The 22066-nt window shown below is 31.7% G+C and overlaps 1 protein-coding gene across 1 annotated transcript; it reads left to right on the top strand.

Moving 5' to 3' along the window:
* Window positions 1-4942: 4942 nt before the first annotated feature.
* On the top strand, window positions 4943-12109 carry LOC105427188 (aminopeptidase N-like). The gene is made up of 11 exons (XM_011638833.3): window positions 4943-5576; window positions 6042-6506; window positions 6700-6880; window positions 7820-7973; window positions 8234-8315; window positions 8789-9153; window positions 9661-9944; window positions 10103-10281; window positions 10399-10755; window positions 10850-10919; window positions 11878-12109. The coding sequence occupies exons 1-11, from the start codon at window positions 5053-5055 to the stop codon at window positions 12016-12018; spliced, it is 2802 nt and encodes a 933-aa protein (XP_011637135.2). The 5' UTR covers window positions 4943-5052; the 3' UTR covers window positions 12019-12109.
* Window positions 12110-22066: the final 9957 nt, after the last annotated feature.

Here is a 22066-nt window from a genome sequence, read left to right on the forward strand (position 1 = left end):
CGTTTCTTGCAAACACGCGTCACCTTGTACCTGCACGTAGTAACATTTATAAATGTTCGACCTGGTTGTACGTTTAATTTATATGATACACATAAAGAAAGCTGAAACACGAACTTCTCAGCGTCGAATTAGGACGCGACGCTTTCTTGCAAATTTACATTTACATTTAATAATTTGCGCGCCGTTCACTTGAGCATTAAAAGATTTCGTCGAGGTATTTCGTATCGATTAATTCTAAGCTACATGATCTTGTCATTAATGAAAGTTAATGAGGAATATACATTAATGAAAATTAGCATGTCATTGGTAAACTGAAGATCTTTAAGCGATAAACTGGACACGAGAGATAATATATTTATGCACCGGTGGTCCTTATTGGCCCACATAATCGTGTCGAATAATGAAATACATTTAAGGCTGAAATTTCTCATAGCTGATGATCCACAAGAGATTCATGGCCACTTTTATGGTAAGATCACGTCAACAACTCGTTAATTACGGTATACGAATCCAGTATGTCGTGTAATATACGTGTAATTTTGCAGAGATAAAACAATACTCTACAGACAGGAAAAATTAGCATACAAAATATGAGAAAATTGATAAACTTTCTCTATAATTATATTGATGTCTTAATCAACTTCTTTTCTCTTCGTCGAATAAACAGAAGATCTGTATCGATCTGATAATTAATGTAAAGTTTAATAATATGATGTATTTTAAAATAAAAACAAATTAGTAAAACATTAATCTAATACTCTTGTAGATTCCAATTTTGTGCGAATAAATTGCAATTGCGTAATATTTCAAATTTTACTTTTTACGATTTTTCGAGATTACAAGGTATTATTTAATTTGTGATAAATATCATTTAGTATTTTTGCTACAACATTTTATTGTATAATATGTATTACAAAACTTTTACAAAGGTTTTAGTCTTACAATCCTCAGAAATAAACGTACTGCTTTTTACGATCTTACTTAAATTTTGCGCTTTGTTAAGGGAATATAAAAAAGATTTCTTGTGTTTTTATATCTTACTACCTAATGTTAAATGAAATATTGGCAACGCGCACTGGCTTCTTGGGTGCGCGGTTAAGGCGATCAAATGACAATTAAGCTTCCAGAAGGAGGAATCGAGCGAGTTGGCAGCTGTTTTTCTTACATGCTCGTAACACGATCGCAATTTGGCTTCGCATCTGAATGCCCCGTTACATGCTTAGTGATTTTATGCTCCTCTTAAGATGAGTGCACGCCCTTTATCATCTTATACCACTTCCGCGCGCAGATACGTTGCAAGATGTCAGAAAATTGGCTTCCCTCCCTAAAATTTCGGCGGTGCTTACGTAACTTGATTCCCGTATACAATTCGGGCGTGCCATTAATTTCGCGTGCGAATCCCGTCCGACCCTTTTTCTTTTTCGTTTCTGCTTAACCGAATGTAATAAAGTATTACTTTTCTCTTAATCTCCAAAAAAAAAAACGGAATAAGTATTTCGCGACTTTATTTCGCGTTAAAATTTAGTAAAAAATCCTCGAAGGAAAACAAGAATAAACACTCGCACTGATGATATGAAAAATAGCATAAAAAGAAAAGAAACAAATAAAGATTGAGATGAACATAAATTTAATTACCCATTCTCTGCAGAATCTGAAAATCTTTAATGGTGTAATTTGTTTCCTACACGTTCATGAATGCATAATTAACCCAGACTTCATATTTTACCTTTTAACCTAACAATATATGTTGGATAATATTTTTGCGGATAATTATCCGCGAAGCATAAGCGCGAATGCACATCGAATGGATACGCGAGTTAATAATTAGTCATAGGAGTGCGCATCGTCTCTCCCTCGTGTCTCGGGAATTCGAAAAAGTCTCCCGGTCGACGATGGTGGCCGTTGCGGCAATTTAATTATTTCTCTTAACGACACTAAAGTACAGAGAGGGCCTGCGAGTGTATATATATATATATATATATATATATATATATATACATACGGCCGGCTTAAATCAAGGGAGCTTATCAGCGCGCCCGCGCGCGCGGCATTTACCGCCGGCATTTAGTTTAAATTAAGCGCAGCTTACTCGCGCCCCCGGGGGATAAATCGGCAAAATCATACGCCTCGCTGCATTCAATTACGCGTCTGGGCTCTTCGCGATCGTAACCATGCCTTTTAACCGCGGGCCCAACCTAAATTCTGTTCCCGCTGCTTTGTTACCGGTATGCGCGCCTTCCCACTTTCGGGACGATCTCGATCGTAAAGGATACCGCGCTGTATCGCGCGGTGATCAAAAAGATCAGACGAGACGATCGGGAGCAATTTCGTTTTGATCCTCTCGCGAAACGATCGCGCATATCGTTATTGCGCGTTTACCAGATTTGCCTCGGTTTTACGACGATCTGATTCGATCACCGTTACTTCTCATTACTTACTTAAGCTTATTTCATGCTTTGAAATATTTATTGTATATATACATATATTTAAAATAATTTTTTTATTATTATTGCTACCAATAAAATTAAAAATATTATATTTAACAGAGCAAATTAAGAGTGTCATTACTAAAAGACAATATAATTAAAGACTGTCTCAATTTTATCTTTAAAAGTTTCAAATATTCAGATACTTTTGCGGAAGAATTTAAAATTCTTCAGAACTTTTCAGAATTCTTGATTTTAAATAATATGCAATCACTTCAACATTTATACGATTAAATTTTCCAAAAAAAGAATTTAAAGGGATTTAAATCGCAAAGCAATGTGCAGTCACGTTTTTGTCACTAAATGTTTTTGAGATGCATTTAAATTGTGAAAACGTTAGCGACACTCATAATGTTTTATTTTTAAGAACATAAGACCGACGATACATTAACGGGCCTGCGGCTCATTGTCGTATCTTGCGGTCTCAGCTTTTACGGTTCTCCACTGAGATTTAAAGGGGCGTGTACGCGCAACCATCAGGAAGGACCCCGAAGAACAGCTGATCCAACCCAAGTAAGGGGAAGGAGGAGGGGTTAATAGCCCTGGTTCCCGCATTCCTCTATTAATAAAAGCACCGTCCCTTATTATCATTCTTGACCGCCAAACGGCTTCCCGCGGAGATTTATTATCGCGACGCGATTTATTTAGAGTTGTTGTGATTCTTTCACGTTGTTTCTTGAGAGCGATAATCGATCGAATAAATAAAATGTTCGTGCTAGCTCGTGCTAGCGATAATCACCTTTCATCGTCCATTGAAGAGAAACGTGTCTCCATGTCAGGGGTCGAAAAGTTTTGCGACTTCATTCATTGGCCAAAAGAGAGGGAAGGGTCTTCTACAAGCTCATTCATATCCTTACAGTACCTTAAGGTACCATAAACGGAAGCATGAGTTGTTTCCTCCTTTTACCCTCTTCATTCAACCCTAAGGCAACGGGTTACTTCTCGCCCTTTCAATTATCCTCTTCGGAGAAAACCGGTCTGTAATTTCACTCGCCGTCGCCATCGTGAATTGTCCCTTTTATTAACTTCTTAATTGCTTTAGTGGAAAGCAAACTTATTTAATAAATTGAAAAGAAAACAATAGATTAATTTTTAAATTATCTTGACAATCTTGTTTTCTATGCATGTTATAATAAATTCACTTTTATATTTGCAAAGATGTACGTAATTAAACAATCCATAAAATAATTTATTTATACGCAACATGTAAGTATTCATTTAGTATCATTCATTGGACATTTTGTTTTTATCGATCACAGATACATTTAAAAAAAAAATTTTTTTTAACTATTTTGTTCAAAAATACATCTATGAAACTAAAGAATTGTGAGATAAACAATAGAATCTTTTTCAATGAATAAAGTTTGAAAAAAAAATGTATGAGAGCGAATAAATGACGAACGCGATGATGGGGGATTAAATTATATGATGATTCATATACTATAATAATAATGTGATCACATCGGTTGCTAGATGTGATTCTGACTTTCCGCGATTAATAACCCGCATAGGGCGATATGATGGAAAGCTGAGAGCTGCACGACGCAGGCAGCTTATAAATCACATTTTAACTTTATCGGTAAGCGGGCGAGAGAGACATAGCGGCGATAAGAAACAACGGGCGACGATATGCATAAAGCTTTAATTAAGAGCCATTCTAACGAGAGAATAAATTATTTTAAAACAGTGTGGTTTATGACTAAGTGAAATTTACAGCAATAGTTAACCCGATACTATACGATGAATGTACGATTTGATGGCAAGACCAATGCACTGTCTACTATGCCATGCTCGCTCATGGATTATCATTTTTAAATATCAATATACAAATTTAATCACTAAAAACTAGACCTATATATACTATTATATAACATGTAAATAAATCTTTGAACATATAAATAAATACATAGAACGCAAGAGTAATTTATAAATATTTCTTTATAATACTCCTTTTAAAATTAATTTTAACGTTAAAAATATTTTTTAAGAAATTTCAGTTTATTACACTAGATGTTGCAATATTAAATATTTAAATTTAATATCGCAATATAAAAATATTTACTATATAATAAAAATTAAAAAATATGTTTCCACAGTCATAATGAAAAATTCTATTTTTTCTTACGGTTATTAAGCTTTCAATAAAAGAATTTACAATTTTTTGTTTCTTAATTTTCTTAAGAAATCGAGTTTGTGCGATAGAATTTGATCTCATGTTTCTACTTCTTATCAAACATATATTTATATAAATTTAGAAAATCCAAATATCTATTTAGATGTGTTGAATCGCGAGTGGCAAATTCTAGTTTCGCGCGTTTGCGATTCTGGGCTTCTCGCGTGCTCGGTGAAGTTTGGGTCGTCCGATTGGCAGGCTGAGTCGTGCGATTTGCGTGATTTGTTGTGCTGATTTGATATATGGGGATACACTCCGCGTGACTGTTTTTCTTTTCTTTTTTTTCTTTTAACTCGTTCGCCTGTGTCAGTGTAAGACATACCATCGTCGAGGCTGAAAGTCGTCGGCTCAAGTCTTTTCATTTTCAATTCTTTCCTTTTGCCCGTGAACAAGATGCGTGTCATAAAATTCATTATATTGCTATTTTATGGAAATCTAATATTTAATTTCGATTTGACTTTTTCGTTTGATGGAGATAAAAACTCGACGTTCTACATTACGTATGATGAACATATAATCGATCTTAAGTCTAATCACTCTTTACCTAAAGTAGTGCCAACAAAATACTCTGTTGAGCTAACATTAGATACAGAAAGAAATATTTTTTATGGAATATGTAATATTAGCATTACAGTTCATAAAATAATACAAGAAATAAAATTGCATTCAATGAATTTAAATATAGAATCAATTCAACTGATTACCATTGATGATTATTCAAAAATATATGTGATACGTGATGCTTCATATAATCTTCTAAGAACTATGAAGAAACTATATATATTTTTCCATAATTATATATTATTACCTAGTGATTATATTTTATACATAACATTTAAAGGTGACATTGCTAATATCGACAATGACATCGGAGGCTTTGTCAAAATCCCATATCAAAATGAAGAAGGAGATAAAAAGTGAGTAGAAACATATTCATTACATTATATTCGTATAAGTAGTAATACTTTAAATAAATTAATAAACTAGAACCATTAACTACTCAAAATTAATGACTCATACGTTGCATAATATGCAATAAAATTTCGTTAAATATATAGAAAGTATAGAAGTATTTTATAATAATTTAGAGAACATAAGAAAAAATTTAACTTGATTGTATTAAAAAATGCCTATTTTTAAATATATATGTTACTTATATCTTATAGTCATCAGTAGCTAATAAAATAAATATTTAATTATAAATATTGTAATAAAACAGAAAGAAAAACAAAATAAGACTTGCACCAATAAATGTAAAGATCGAAGAGAAAGGTTTTCATTAAAATATTTTTTCTACAGTTTTTATATCAATTTTAAATAATCATACACATTAAAAATTTACTATTAAATATTATACTATTAAAATTGTGAAAATGTTTTAGATGGTTTATCACAACACATAACTCGGCGACTGGAATACGACGCCTATTTCCATGTTGGGATAAGCCAGGACAAAAGGCTAATTTTAGCATTACCATAAAGCATAAAAAAAATTACAAAGCTTTTTCTAATATGGCTTATTCTCCTACATCTACATTAAATGAACACATGGATATAATCGAGTCACACTTTGAGACAACTTTTGAAATAGCCCCTTACCTCATAACAATTATCTTATTCGATATGAACGACTATTTCTTTATTTGTTCTCCAGACAGCCAATTCAAATTGTTGAGTAGGAGACGGGTGATAACAGATCAAACTTTTGCATTTAATTTAATTAACAATATTACATATAGCATTGAGAAGCAATCGCAACTACAACAAGGATCTTTATCAGGAATTCACTTTGCGATCCCAGGTTTGAAAAGTGATGGTGTGGATAAATTCGATGTTGTAATTCACAGGTAGTATACGTAATTAAAAAAATAAATGTCAATATTTTTACAGTAAAATTGTCGTCACAGAATAGAAAAAGCTATTAAATAATGTAATATACAAATAATTAGTAAATAATTAGTAGTAGAAGATGGTAAACTGTGCACATTTGTAACATAAATGTTGGACATGTAATGACGATGTTTATAAACGGTTTTTCAGAGAAGAAGATATCATTTATAATAAAAAGATAGATCCCGTTGCGCATAAAATGGAAATATCGCGTTTAATAGGACGTAAAATAGTTAGTAAATTCTTCAGTAAGATCAATCCATCAAGTTGGGCTTACATGTGGATAAACAACGGTCTTGCTATGCTATTTGGAATGTATATGCTCAATAAGGTATTTCCTCATGTCCGTTGTGATCTGTTTAAATGATTTAAACAGATCAAATATTTACAATATTTAAGAGATACGAGAAAAACAAATGTATTTTATTTTAACATTTAACCTATGTTATTTGACCCTCCGAGATACAACATGTTTTTCATTGTTTTATGCGGCACAACTGGATTACTGAGAGCGGTTATATTTTTCAAAAGGTTTTTGAACTCTAAAAATCTGAAGAAATTGTGATACTTTTTCAACGATTGTACAGTTATTTTGACAGTTATTTTACGTTCTTTTTATTTTATTTGTACAAATCCGAATTTAAGATAGACATAAAATGTAATGCTGCAATAAAAAATTTATAATTTCTTTATACGTGCACAAAGAAAATCCTTTTAGCTTTAAATAGTCGTGACTTTAGCACTTACGAGAAAAAGTAGTGTAATGATACCTGCTTTAAAAAACTATAATTATTAAATTATATTATTTAGGTAAGCGGAAAATTAGCAATTTTATAAAAAAATAGAAGAAAAGATAATAAAAGGGAATGCAAGCAATTAAGCGGTCTTTAAGTGCGAAGGTGATTCGGGATATAAAGACTCGGAGCCGTTGCGATCATGCAGACTAAAGTCGCGATTTGTAAATGAAAAATCCGAGTTCGAATTCTGATTCGATTCCGTTAATATTTCCGTTTTCTACAGGAAAAAAAATTAGTTTTTATTAAAAAAATAATATTTTAAATGAATCATTGGAGGGTTAATGTATAACTATAATAATAATATAATAATTTAATATTGTAACTAAATAATATCATTACGCATACATTATTTTAAAACCCAATAGTGTTTATAATATTTTAAATTAATATAATTCTTGTGCTCTATTAGTTTTATTATGATATTCTCTTTAATGAAACAAATTTATTATATATTGCATATTTTTAACATCTAGACTCTTCCAAATGCTCGACCGTTAGATTTGTTTGTGGTTCAAATTCAACAAGAATCTCTCCGTTTTGACGATCAACATATTATATCTTCTCTTCAAGAAATAACAAGAAATGACATAAGTTATGTCCACTTCTCTTTTGCCTATTACATGAAAGGTATGCAATACTGGATGCAATATTAATACAATTGTAAAATTATTTAGATTCTGTTTTAAAAAAATAAATTTTATTTTATTGTATTTTCTTTTCCTAATTCACTAAAAAAAATTTAAATATAATAAGTATATAAATAAAATTAAGAATCGTAATTCTTTTGAACAAATAGTATCTTAACAGTATTCCTGAAAATTTCGGCAAATTTATTATGACTATTAATTTATGTTGATACATAACTCACATTGCTCACATTTTTATAGCACCTTGTATATTGCGTATGCTACAGCATGTATTAGGCGAACAAATTTTTCAAGAGAGTATTTTTGAATACTTGAGAAAACAGTAAGTACCATATTTTTCTATTTTTTTTTTTATTTTTCTTTTCTGCTTTTTTTAAACTAATAATTTTTTAAGAATTTCATTCTTTGATGATGTTATATCGCTGACATTATACCTGTAATCATAATAATTGAACAACCAAAAAAAATCTAAATTTTATATTAAAAATATACGTATTTGGTATTACGTTTATAGCGATAGCTTCGTTTACAGGATAGAGAAAATATCATTGTTATTAAAAATTAAATATCTTCTATCGATTGAACTCAGAACTCAATTATTTCAGCTGTTGCTGAAATCTATGACTATGAAAAATATGACTTCCTTATCGCGTTGAGCCATGAACATTCCTCTGATATTCCGTACGAACTTAATTATGCGCGAACTTGTCGTTGAAACATTAGTAGGCCTTTTGTAATTGAATAAATTACTTACACCATGCTTACAATAAAATTAATTTTTATAATTCTCTGTAGGACAGGTGATCTGAATGATTTCTGGGATGTTATACAATTAACGTATGAATCAAAAATAACATTGAAAAGTAAGGCAATGAATGTGAAATACAAGATGGATTCTTGGATAGAAGAAGAACAATATCCTGTTATTAACGTGACTATAAATTACAAATTGAAATTTCTCCAATTTAAAATAGAAAGAGATAGAAAGAAATGGAATATACCTGTGACATATATTATATCACATTTTGAGAACAGGTTTAATTACTCATACTATCAACCACAGTTTTGGCTAGACAAGCGATCGGATATCAAAGGTTTAACTGAACTTAATAAAGATGATTTGGAAACTATGTGGATAATAGTCAATCTACTACAGACTGGTAAATGATAAAATTAAATATTTCTTTAAAATAGATTACATTAATTTGCTTGCTTTATGTCAGCGCTTAACGGACTATGCAACTTTAGATCGTTTTTCATAGTGGACGCATCTTCCCTTCTTGAATCTTGAAAATAATCGGGCAAGCGAACTGTACACAGCTATTTCCAATCAGATAACTTGTATATGATTCAGTTGTTTGACATTACTTTTATTGCGATGTCAATATTATATATAAATAAATAATAATCTTGTAAAAAATTTGAAAAAAATATTTTAAAATTGTAAATGGCCATGTCAATGACATTCACGACATTAACTTCAAAATTCAAAATTACTTATTTTATAAATATCAATTTATATATTTCTTATTATTTGATATGAATGTTATTTACTAAAAGTACTTCTCATGTTCATAATATAAAATAACGAAAAAACGTTTAAAAACATTTTACTTCATATGTAATAACTATTTAGTGGTAAATAATATTTGTTTACTGTATCATAGGATATTACCGTGTAAATTATAATAAAGAAAATTGGTTAAGAATCGCACGCTATCTGAAGTCCGAGAACTATACAAAAATTCCTGTTCTCAATCGTGCTCAAATCATCGATGACGCGTTTCATTTCGTGACATCAGATCAACTACAATCTTCTGTATTTCGGGAACTTATAAGCTATCTGTCGCAGGAAACAGACTATGTAGCATGGTATCCTATGTTTAAAGCTATTGAACGCATGTCATATATTATACCATTTCATGGCTCTTTCGTAAACATTAATTTCAAGGTAAAAGTGACTTTGATAAAGAAATTTTTGACAATGCATTCAAAACATTAACTACATTTTTAATAATTGTTTAAATAATTTAAAGAATGATATTTGCTCAAGAAATCAAATAATAAAATTTTCTAATCAACTAATTAGTACAAAATTTATGTTATTAGAATATACTGAAGCCACTACGTTCACTTCTTCAAAAAATTGGATACAGGGAAGATCCTGACGAGAACGATTTTACTAAATGTTTAAGGCAAGAAGCTGCAAAATGGGCATGCCTTCTTGGCGACGACGAATGCAAGAAGAAAGCTTTAGATAACTTGAAATGGCATTTAGAAGATCAGACGTAATTATTTGTATAAAGTTCTAATGTATTTTTGTAGTTTTTGCAAAACTTGATATATCTTAGAATTAAAATGTATAAAAAGATATAATTGGATATTATTATAATCAAATTTTTCAGAAATTATAAACTTTTACCATGGTGGAGAAAATGGACCTATTGTAATGGTTTGTCGATAGCAGATGGTGTTTTAGACCATAAATTTGACAAAATTTTAATCACCAAAGATACCAAATTACCAGAATTTTTATCTTGCTCTAATAAAACATCTAGCATGATATCTTTCCTTATCGGTGTAACAGATACAAAAGATCTAAAACATCTAGATTTTCTTATTAGTAATTCTAGATTTTCAGAATATGCTTCACGAACGAATTATATTAGAAATCACATTAGTATATTCTTTAATTTTGTTCAGAGACATGCAAATGATTCAATTCACCTGATATTAACTAATATTGACTCCATCAAACCCAGGTAATAATGTGTTTTCATTAATATCTTTAACTTGTATACAATCAGATATTTGTTGTATTATTTTATTAAAAATTATATATTTTGCATTTTTTAGAATAATTGATACACTTGTAGCATTAGTTTGTATCATAAATAACGTCTATTCTGATCAGTCCCTTGTTCAGGTAAATTTCTTCAAACGTAATATTTTTTGTTATTTTCTTATTTTCTTATTAAACTTTCTCATCCTTTTTTATTATATGTTGCATATTGTCATATTAGAAATATTTCAATAACGCTAGAAACAAAATATTATATATAAAGAACACAAATATATAAATTAAACATATAATATTTTATCTGAAAGTTATATAGAGAAGATAACGATAAGAAACAATAAGATTATTTATTTTTAAAATTAATTTGGACGTGTGTTATGAATGTATATTAATATTTATGACAAGCAATGTACCTATACAAATTCAAAGAAATTATTTCATTCAGAAAGAACAATCGAATAACAAAATTTTTTTATAAGTTTATGTAATTCTGTTTATGATATACAGAAACTCTGATAACTATAAATATAACGTTTTTTATACAGATAAAATAAACAAAAACTGTAAAGAAAATTCTTATATTATTTCGCATGTTTCTCAGATGACTTAATTATAATGACTTAATTATAATAAAATAGCGAATTAATATAAATCCATACAAAGAGGCAACCCAATTTTATAGGCAACTCCTAAGAGCATGTCGAGATGTTTGAAGATGCTACTATAAGTAGCGAGTAATCTATCATTTATAAATTAAATCTTCAAATTTCTTTTGTTTTCAACAATTGTAAATACGTATAACAGCAGACTGTCTCTTTGCATGAATGCTCATTTGTAAATTTTTATTAATTTATAATTCTCAAGTAATTGCCAAATTTACATAAATTCATATAAATATTTTTATTTATTCTACACACGAAAGCTATGCCAATAATTGTTAGACATTCTATAAAAGTACACATATAAACAAATTTACATAATGTAATATCATAACGAAATTATTTAATATTACATTTATAATTTTTTATTCAAAAATTAATGATTCTATAAGATGTATTTAATATTGCTAATACTAATTTTGTAGATAACAGAATGGCTACAAAACGACTCTTCATTATATTTGATGGTTAATTTTTTTAATGATATTGAAGAGAAAATAAACTTACGCTCGCTTGAAATCAAGAATCACATATCTTCTTACGCTAATACATATGCATATATATAGAGTTTCTTTTTTTCTTAATTTAAATCAATCAAATAACAGATATCTACTGGTATTAATAGTATTGTCTAAAATTATAATTTTGCGTTTAAAATTGATACTTATCGGTTATTTATGTCCTCATCTTTCCTATTATTTTCTTTTTTCTATTCACTTCGTTGCTATCTTTTTGTAACGAGACATTGATGATCGATCTCTAAGGCAAGACTAGATTACATAATTGTTAAATATTTTTGACACATATATATATATATATATATATATATCAATATTCGTATTTAAAAATACATTATTATTGTTATTATAAACTATTAGCTTTACATATAATGTATTTTAGAATAGTTATTAGAAGTATGTTTGATAATACGTATAAAAGTAATTAAAAGTATTTTATATATATGTTTAAATATACATATATACACGTCAAATATCCTATCAATTTTTTATTAATTTCAGTTCTGAGATCATCTCAAGCTACAAAAAGATAACTATGAAATAACTATGTAACTATGTAAAATGAGAAATAAGTATCAACAATATCAATTTTAATCTCAAAATTACCAATTCTGAATATTCCTACATTAAAATATAGAAACTCAAAACTGTAAGTTTTGAATAATACTGTGTTAAATAATACCGTATCCAACAAAATTTAAAATTATATATATAAAGATATATAACAAAAATATGTTGTTTAAATTTCTTAGTTATTCTTAGATGATTTTGTATATGACAATAATTTAAATTATATAATATATAATTATCTGTCAATAATTATATATTATTTACCTTGTAAATATCTTTGTATTCATTAATTATAAATATCTTTGTACTCATTAATAAATTTATTTGGATATACATATAGATGTTTTGATTAAACATACTTAATTACAATATTTTATTAAATATCTTTAAGAATAGAAATTTGTCAATCAATCATTGTCAATTATTGTTTTTTATTATAAGAATTTTAATATTAATTTTATAACAATTTCTTTCTTATAGAATTTCTGTTTTATTAATATTATTATTAAACAATTTTACGTGTATCAACTTTTACATCAAGTTCAGTGATTAATAAAGCAACAATATTATTTTTATATTTTAATATTTTAGTCTTAATTTAATGTAATCAAAATTTAGAATGCAATTGTTTTAGTTTTGTATTATTTCACATTTGTCTCAATAATGAATAAAAAATTAACAAACAAGCACGAACGAACGTGTATCCAGAAGATAAAATCCATACGTTACTCATATTCACGGTTGCTAAAAATGGAATGTTTGGAAGTATATTTTACAAACGACAGTAACAATCGCGCGAGGCGCGATATAATATCGATTTTGTCATAAATATGAATTGTGACGCCTTTCAGAGTTAAGTTTGCACATAGACATGTACATGACTTTCTTGCTTACTCATATCTCAATATCTGCATACGGCATAGATCACAATCTACCCGTAACCCTGAACGAAAAAGGAAAACCTCTTATTAGAGCTGGGAAGCGCCTTATTACAACAACCCCTCTATCAGAACCGCATGGATGGAGTGTCCGCTCGTGCTTGGAAAAGAAGCTCAATGGTCAGGTGCAACCACGAAGAGCATGGGCATGCAGCTGGCAATATTATACCTTTACTTCTCCTTCGCTTCCTCCTTCGCTTCCTCCTATTTTCCTCTTATCCTTCAATATGCCATTAAGCTTTTTCTTACTCTTCCTTTTAAAAGAAAATTCCGAGATTTTAATAGTTCGAAACAGAACGAAACGTCAATGAAATATTTGCGACTATCTCAATTAAAAAGATATACAACAAATAATAGACAATCTAACAATTGATTAATTATTCCGTATGGCTCGAGTTACGTCTACTGAATAATCGCGCGAGAGTAAGTTACAAAATCCCAATAATTTTAGTCGCGTATAACACCAAAATTACAACGAAATTACATTATAATTGCACGCAAATCCGATATCGATACCAATATCCGAATATCGATGACAATGGTGCAAATCCCGAAAAAATCTCCAAAAAGTCTGAAAAACGGTCGTGTTTCCCTTACTCCTCTTCTCGCGGCGAATAAGAAAAATGTTCCGAGAGGCCGGGAATTTTGGAATTTCTAATTTCGCCTCTGACGAAACACGAGGAAACGGTACCGGCACCGGCGATCGGCCGAAGGGACGCGCGGCTTTAATCGCCGGTGAAATCACTTAAGTAGACGTCCGTGCAACGCGGTTTCCGCGTTTTCGGTCGACGTAATGGCGCGGAATGGCAAATGATACCCGGTGTGGTCCTCGGGCGTGTTCCCAGTGCCTTCCCGATGGTCTCGCGCCGATCATCGGCATCGGCACCGGGAACACCGTCGCAACACTCCGATGTGGCTGGCCAATTTCCATATAATTTCAAACCATGTATTTGCGCACTCGCGCGTCCAAGATTCGATATATGTATATATATATATATATATATATATATATATATATATATATATATATATATACGTACGCAGCGAAAAACTGGCCAGATATAATAATTTTGCCGTTTACGTACGTGCGCCATCCGGATACCATGGAATGTGAGCAAGCGAAATGAACGACAAAACTGATAAAGATCGTTTTATTTGGATATTACTAAAGTCCTTCTCTATGCATTAAATATTAGAATTTTTTTTTGCTTATTTGAGTAAATTATAATGTAAAAATTATAATGTAAAACAGGGAAAAAATGAGACGAGATATTACATCAGGTTATTTAATAAAGAAACGGACAATTATATTTGTCATCGCAAATGTCATCGTGTTTGTGTGTGTGTGTGTGTGTGTGTGTGTGTGTGTGTGTGCGTGTGTGTGTGTGTGTGTGTGTGTGTGTGTGACAAAATTAAATTAACTTATGTAACGCCAGAAAAACATGCGAATAAGCGGAAAATGTTATTTTTACGCAATTTTTCTGGGTGAGTACCTTTCTCTCGATTCTCTCAATCGAATAACCATTCAAACATATGGAAACGAGATGACATCGTTACGGAGATGTCTCCATTTAATTTCGCGCAGATGTCAAATTAAAAGCGGCGACGCAAACGCGATTTGCATCGCAAAACCGTTCTCTTGATCGCTGTCCTTTCACTCTTCTCGCTGATTTACGTCCAAATAAAGCGAACGTATCGTCGTCATGCCAGACCATATAGCGGCCGATTATTATGCTATATGTAAAAATGGCGTGTAGCAGGTGTTGCGGAGAAGTGATAAATGACGATCTTACACACTCGTAAATTTTATTATAAATCGCGCTTCCCGGACCAATCGGAAATAAATCAATTATTCTCATAATTAAAGCCGTAGAGAATGTTTCGGTATCTTCGAGAGTAAAAAGTTTTTGTTAAATTTACATTACTGAGAAAAATATTTTGTTTAAAAGAGAAAACTTATTTTACAACTGCATACAATTAAAATGCCTAGCCATTATGTAATTTAGCTCTTGAAGCTAAAGACGCATGATATATTCGTAAAAAGATATCAATTATTTTGGGATTTTTCTAACATTTAAGATAAAAACCGTTTATATATTTTACCCACTTTTCACTTCAAATAGTTCTCTTCACATTTATTCCTTGCCAAATTTGTTTCTGTTGTCAAATAGAATGGCTTCCATAAACATATCCATGAGCGGAAAATGTAAGCGACAACTCTGTCTCATTCAACCAATGTATAACTCAAATCAATTATCATGACTTTTTTATGTTTTATGCTATGAGAATTTTTCACTCAAATTAATTTTGAGAATATATTATCATTTAAATTTAATTATAACTATCTTAACTTTGTCCTTAGTTTATAAATGTTAAAATTAGCAAAGACTGTAAACTGTTTCTCGCATCTTTAATTCCAGTAACGTCGCCAAGATTTCATCAAGACATTTACAGATGATTCGACATTGTTTATTGAGTTATTGCATTTGAAGCGCAACATACTTCCTTCAATGTGCTCATGTGCTCATTAACCGCCGCAACATCGTGAAACGAAACGATTGTATCCAATTAAGGTACGAGAATTTTTTGTGAAAAATATAAGTCGCGCTTGGTATCGCGAAAGTCACACCGATGAAAAACTGGTCCTCAATATTGTATAATCATTGTCATACATGGCGAGTGTGCGCGAACTTAAAGCGGCCTTTAAGGTTTATTAATTTACGCAACGGATACTCTATTGCGAATATTAAAGTTAAAAATTAATCAATAAAATTTGTTTAATCTTATCGATTTTATCAAAATTGCAAAAAATAATATAATTATATAATTATATAATTACTTTATATTAAAAATTGCGCCAAATACAATACACATATACCGCGAAATCTTGTCTCTTATTATTTCGTCATATATATTTTCTTCAAATAAAAATTCAATCTAACGCTAAATTATTACGATGATTAGTGGCGGAAGATAAAAAGCCTCAAACCTCTATCAAATTCTTTTCGAGATGAATTCTTTTCGCTTTGAAAACGGTCAAAGAATACAATGGTTGAAAGACAATCTGATAAATCTAGAACATACACATGCATCTAGACATATTGCTGGTCGTATATATGTGTACGTATACGATGTATTATATGCGTATGTTGCGTGGAAGCTGCAGAACCACCCACGACGCGGCAGATCGACGAGAGAGAGAGAGAGAGAGAGAGAGAGAGAGAGAGAGAGAGAGAGAGAGAAGAGAAGAAAAGAAAAGAGAAGAAAAGAGAGGCAAAGAGAAAGCATAATCGAATCCTTAATATCGTTTCCTGAGTGGCAACGTCAGACTTCCGTATTTATATCGGCGTATGTCTTTTCAATTTCCTTTTTTCAACCTGCCAAACGCATATCTTTATTTCTTTTTCCCACCTTAATGTGTGTGTGTGTGTGTGTGTGTGTGTGTGTGTGTGTGTGTGTGTGTGTGTGTGTGTGTGTGTGTGTGTGTGTGTGCTCATTTTTTATTTTATCTTATATTATTGTTAATTTGTGGTGGGTCTTGCAAAAAGAAATTTGATATAAAACACATATTATATAGTAAAATGTATGTCAAATTTTGGTAATTTTCTTTAAGATGTAGATTTTTGTAAAGAAAATTTTTTTTAAGATAGACTTTTGTAAAAAAGATTTTATAATAATTGGTAAAAATATTATTTTTTACCCATACATTTGAAATATCAACATCAATTGAAAATTATAATACTAAAACGTAGTATATAGAAAAAAAAAACAATGGAAAAGGAAAATAGTTCTAATAGTTTTAAATATTTTTTGTTTTATATGTATATAATATATACAAAATATGTACAAAATAAATATACATACTAAAATTGAATAATATTACAACTTAAATTAAGTGCTAATTACTTTGGGCACATGCTTTAAAATCGCAGCCAACAATCACGCATGTCTGAATCAGAGTACAACATATGGCAATGTTAATTAAAAAAAGTTAAATCGAATGCAGTCAAATGAAATGAGGTTCCATGCTGGCCATTTCGTTTCCTCATTTGTACCTTTTTCATCGTTTCGGCAGGTTATATGATTATCCCAATTCCCTGGTCGAGAATGCTGTGGCTCATCAGCTTCTTTCAATTAGGGCATTAAAAACCATTGGGCGTTTCGGTTTGTGCTCGTATATGTGTGCGGTAATTGATTAACCGTTCCATATTGGCGAAGCAAATCATATCGCGAACGTACAATATGTTATCTTGATAATCACAAATAATGTTTGTAAAAAAATGTCCATTGTCCAAAAAAAATATGTATATAAAAAAAGTGCATGCTTGATAATTTATGGAAAATTACCGTTGTAATTAAAAGTACAATAATTAAAAGTAATTATATATTTTACTTAAAAGAGAGTTAACTATTTTTTTTTAATTAACGTAGGTAACATCAAACCACGAAGTATCGTGTTGTTTCTCAAAGTCCTCGACGTTAATCTTAACGATGCAACGAAATCCACGATGACAATTTTAAATTGACCTGTCAAAACTCGTCGGTCGGACGACGCATCGAGCGGACTCGCAATTAACGCGCGAGTCAAAATCCAGTTAAATTTAAACTGCGGCGTGGACGGAATCTCCTTCGCATTCGTAACGTTCTGTCTGCCACGCAGATCTGTACACCGGCTGTATTGGCTCGAATCGACCGATCCGACCGTTATGTCGGCGTGCACGGGCGCTATAAGTAGGAGCGCACACGACGACGCGAAACATCCATGTGTTTTCGAGGTCCGCCGGCTCCTCTGCTTGCCAGATGACATCGAGTAACCACTCTCCGGATCCACCACGGTTCCTCGAGCGTGGCCGAACACACACCAAGCACACAGGCACGCATACGCAAAGGGCGGTCCGAAAAAAGAGGGTACCTTATGCGCACCCCCTTGTTGGCCCGTCGTGTGCCAGTCGCGTGCCCCTGATGGGCATTCCGGGATTCACCCTTTCGGGATTTTCTCGATCGCTCTCTATCGCTCCGTTATTATAATGAATTCCATCCGCGTGCACCCCTCAATTTTATTACATCCCATCCCAAGGAAAATATTTTTAATATCAAACTCATCAGTCTTTTTCTTAGTAATGTGTCTTGTCACATGTGAATAAAGTGGCTGCGAGACAAAGTAATGGCGCATGCAGAATGGAATAATTCAAAACCGACAATGTCGCAGGAAAGGCCCGGTAGTAAATTTTCGGCTCCAGATATTCCGGTGGCGAATGTCTTTACTAATTAAAAGGCATGTCGCTGCACTTGGGATCTCCACTTGGGATCTGAAGCACGGATTGAAGCATCAATCTATCTCGTCTGTGTCGCACAAACATAAAATCAACACGTGCGGTGCGTACACGTTGTAGAGATACATTACAACAACGAGAGGAGAAGTTACGCAAAACGAGAGCGCAGATCGCGCAAAAAGTGAAGGTGGACATTAATTACGACGGGCACGACGGACCTCTCCTCACCCTGACCGGGTGGCCACCGGTGACTAATTTTCCCTTCTGGATCTGGCGACAGCACGCGCTCGTAAATTCGGAGCCAGCCCGCGCGCGTTTGTGTGCGCGTGCAAAACGCGAGTATGTCGATGATACAGCCCGAATACCGCGCCTCGTATGTCATTTCGTTATTAAACGCTATAATTACACTTTTTTGCAAATCGAGAGAGAGAGAGAGAGAGAGAGAGAGAGAGAGGGGGGGGGGAATCATCTTTCTTATCACGTATTTGTACTCGTTTGCTTCAGTCCACGGCTTGGAATCTGGGCTACTCCGCGAAAAACGAGCGAAACTTTGCGGGATTTCGAGAAGGCGATTAAGATTACTGGCAACCAAAAAATTAGTCGGACGATCGGAATTTTGTTGATATTTATTTGGAGAAGTATTAATGTATCGCGGTTATTCAAAGAAATAAATTAATCGTAAATTTCTCGCAAGCAAAATATTAACGTATATATATTAATCTACTTGACCCTTTTACTTTAGGATGAAAAACATAATTCTTCATTTTTATTATTCTGTAATCTTATAAAGAGCAATCTAATTTTAAACGAGACCAAATTAATATTTATCTGTTTTGATTTTTAACAATTACAATCCAAAAAAATTTAAACATTAAATGCTGTATATATTTATAATGTTGACTTTGAAACTTTTAGTTTTACTGCTAAAATAATGAAAATCATTATCAATTAATTTTAAATGTGCGATACACGCTTGATTTAACGAATGTTAACAAATGTACGATGTACGATGTAGATGCCGGCGCAGGTGTAAATGTTAAGAGTAGACACACGGTTTACGAGGCACAAATCATTCAATGTGTGTACACGTTATATTGTTCCTCGAGGCTGGCGTTTTCTAGTGGCAATAAAGCCACTCGGGCCACGGGTGGACAAATGTAAAGATAATATCATATTTTAGCGAGACCGGCCATAAAGTGATGACACACGTATATGAAGAACTTGGCTCTGCCAAGTAAGCAAAAGTGATGCCCAGATGATAATTACTCTTTTATAGCCTCGCGTGGATCTCATACAATTTTTCTAACAATTATTCAGATTAATATTGATGCGTTAAAACTCGTCACCTTGATACCGTCATATCTCGCTCGCTTGCTTAACTACGTTAATCCACGATGTAATTACACGCGTTGATTACTTAAATTGCATTCATTAACGCATACAAAATGTTTTCAAGTTTGTCTTCAAACTTCTCATTTAGCTTTTCATTTTTTTGAATTTTATATATATATATATATATATATATATATATATATATAAATATAAAATTCATATATTATATATAATATATATATATATATATATATAATATATATATATATATAATATATATAATATATAATATATATAATATATATATATATAATATATATATATATATATATATATATGTGTGTGTGTGTGTGTATATATATACGTATATATAAAATTTTCTATACGTAATTTTCTTCTTAGATCACACAAATGAACACATTTCTCAGTTGAATAACGATGTACTTATTCCTAAAGGATGCGATGTTATTATTTACTTGGGCGATTAACTCCCCGACCTGACAGAGCAACCTGCCCTTTGTCTAAAGTTTCTGGACGCGGTGTAAGGGCGCAACAGCGTTTCATGGTTGGTTTCCTTCATGAATCGTGTTACTTCATTTAATCACCCTGCAGGGGATGAATGGCCACCATACACGCGCTCACAGACCTCCACCTATAACAGTCCCTAAACCAGGTGTTTCCGAATACGACGCATCGACTTTTAACTGGCTCTCTCGTCCTGATGTAAGTGGTTTAACTCGACAGACTTTCAGCCCGTTTGAATCCGTCCGATTGTTTTCGCGATTGTATGACATATCCCACAAGCATGCGTTTTTCAATTTATAATATTAAAAAATATATCATATGTAGCCAGAAAATAATTTCTCTCACATTCTAAGTAAAAGATTCTTAAAGGCAACATTTTAATCGATCAAAAGCATCATTCACAGAGAACACTTTTATTTTCGAAACAAACGTTATTTTATCATGTGAATATGTACATTTGTTATATACAAATAATTTTTGTACAAATTTTTGCACCGCGATATATCGATATCCAGCAAAGACATAAAACATTAATCTTTAAAGTACTCGGCGTCGAAAGTACAATATAGATGTTTTGACATTGTATCAAAGTATCGTAAGATGTAGCATATCGTGAGGAGCTTCCGGGCTGCCGGGAAGACATTAACCCGCCTTCACACTCCGTTCTTTCTCGTTTTCCGCTTTTCGTTTTATTTAATCGCCATTCCACGCGAAGCGTGTGCGGGCGTACGACCGTTGGCGCAGCTGCTTCTTCGCTTCGCACACGCATACAAGTGTACGTGTATACGACATCGTGACGTCAAAGCAATATAAACCGTTCTACATAGAGAACCCGTAAAAATCGGTTTACTAAGCTAGCATCAAGCGTTTTCCATTTCAATAATCTTAAATAAATTTACAAAACGTAATATCTTACGTATAATTTTTTAGATATAATATAATATTTTTTATAGATATAATAATACCTAATAATGTAAATATGTAATATAATATGTATTTATATTTATTACATATATGATTAATATGCATAATTTAAAATTTAAATTTTTGACACTTTTAGAGCCTGAAATAGCAGAAAACAGATTTTATAAGTTTGCATGTTAGCTTGATCAAGTTGTAATTAACTCAGCTCATTTATATTTATAAACATGTATTGATAAACAAATATGCATACGAGTTTTCAAAATTGGATGAATGTTAATATATTGTACCGTTAATCCACTAATTCTGTAAAGAAGATTGATTAAAAATGTCTCTTTTAAAAATTCTGCATACACTCGGCAGGTACCGTCATATGTGTAAGTGGTATGAAAACCAAGTCACGCGCGTCTCTCGCGAATCCGCCTATTGAATAATGCATGCCGCAAGGCGAGGATTTTCATATGACAATGACACTCCTGTATCGAATCCGACAAGCGTTCGTTAGAACCTGTAGCGCATTTTTACGTATCATTTTTG

Source organism: Pogonomyrmex barbatus, unplaced genomic scaffold, assembly GCF_055798465.1.
Source record: "Pogonomyrmex barbatus isolate J1 unplaced genomic scaffold, ASM5579846v1 scaffold12, whole genome shotgun sequence".
NCBI classification, from domain to species: domain Eukaryota; kingdom Metazoa; phylum Arthropoda; class Insecta; order Hymenoptera; family Formicidae; genus Pogonomyrmex; species Pogonomyrmex barbatus.

Excerpts from the sequence above, each read along its gene's own strand:
- LOC105427188 (XM_011638833.3), top strand. The coding sequence starts at position 5,053 with ATGCGTGTCATAAAATTCATTATATTGCTATTTTATGGAAATCTAATA. Across the intron at positions 6,881-7,819 it reads GAATGTATATGCTCAATAAG|ACTCTTCCAAATGCTCGACC; the intron begins GTATTTCCTCAT and ends TTTAACATCTAG. Across the intron at positions 10,756-10,849 it reads ATTGACTCCATCAAACCCAG|AATAATTGATACACTTGTAG; the intron begins GTAATAATGTGT and ends TGCATTTTTTAG.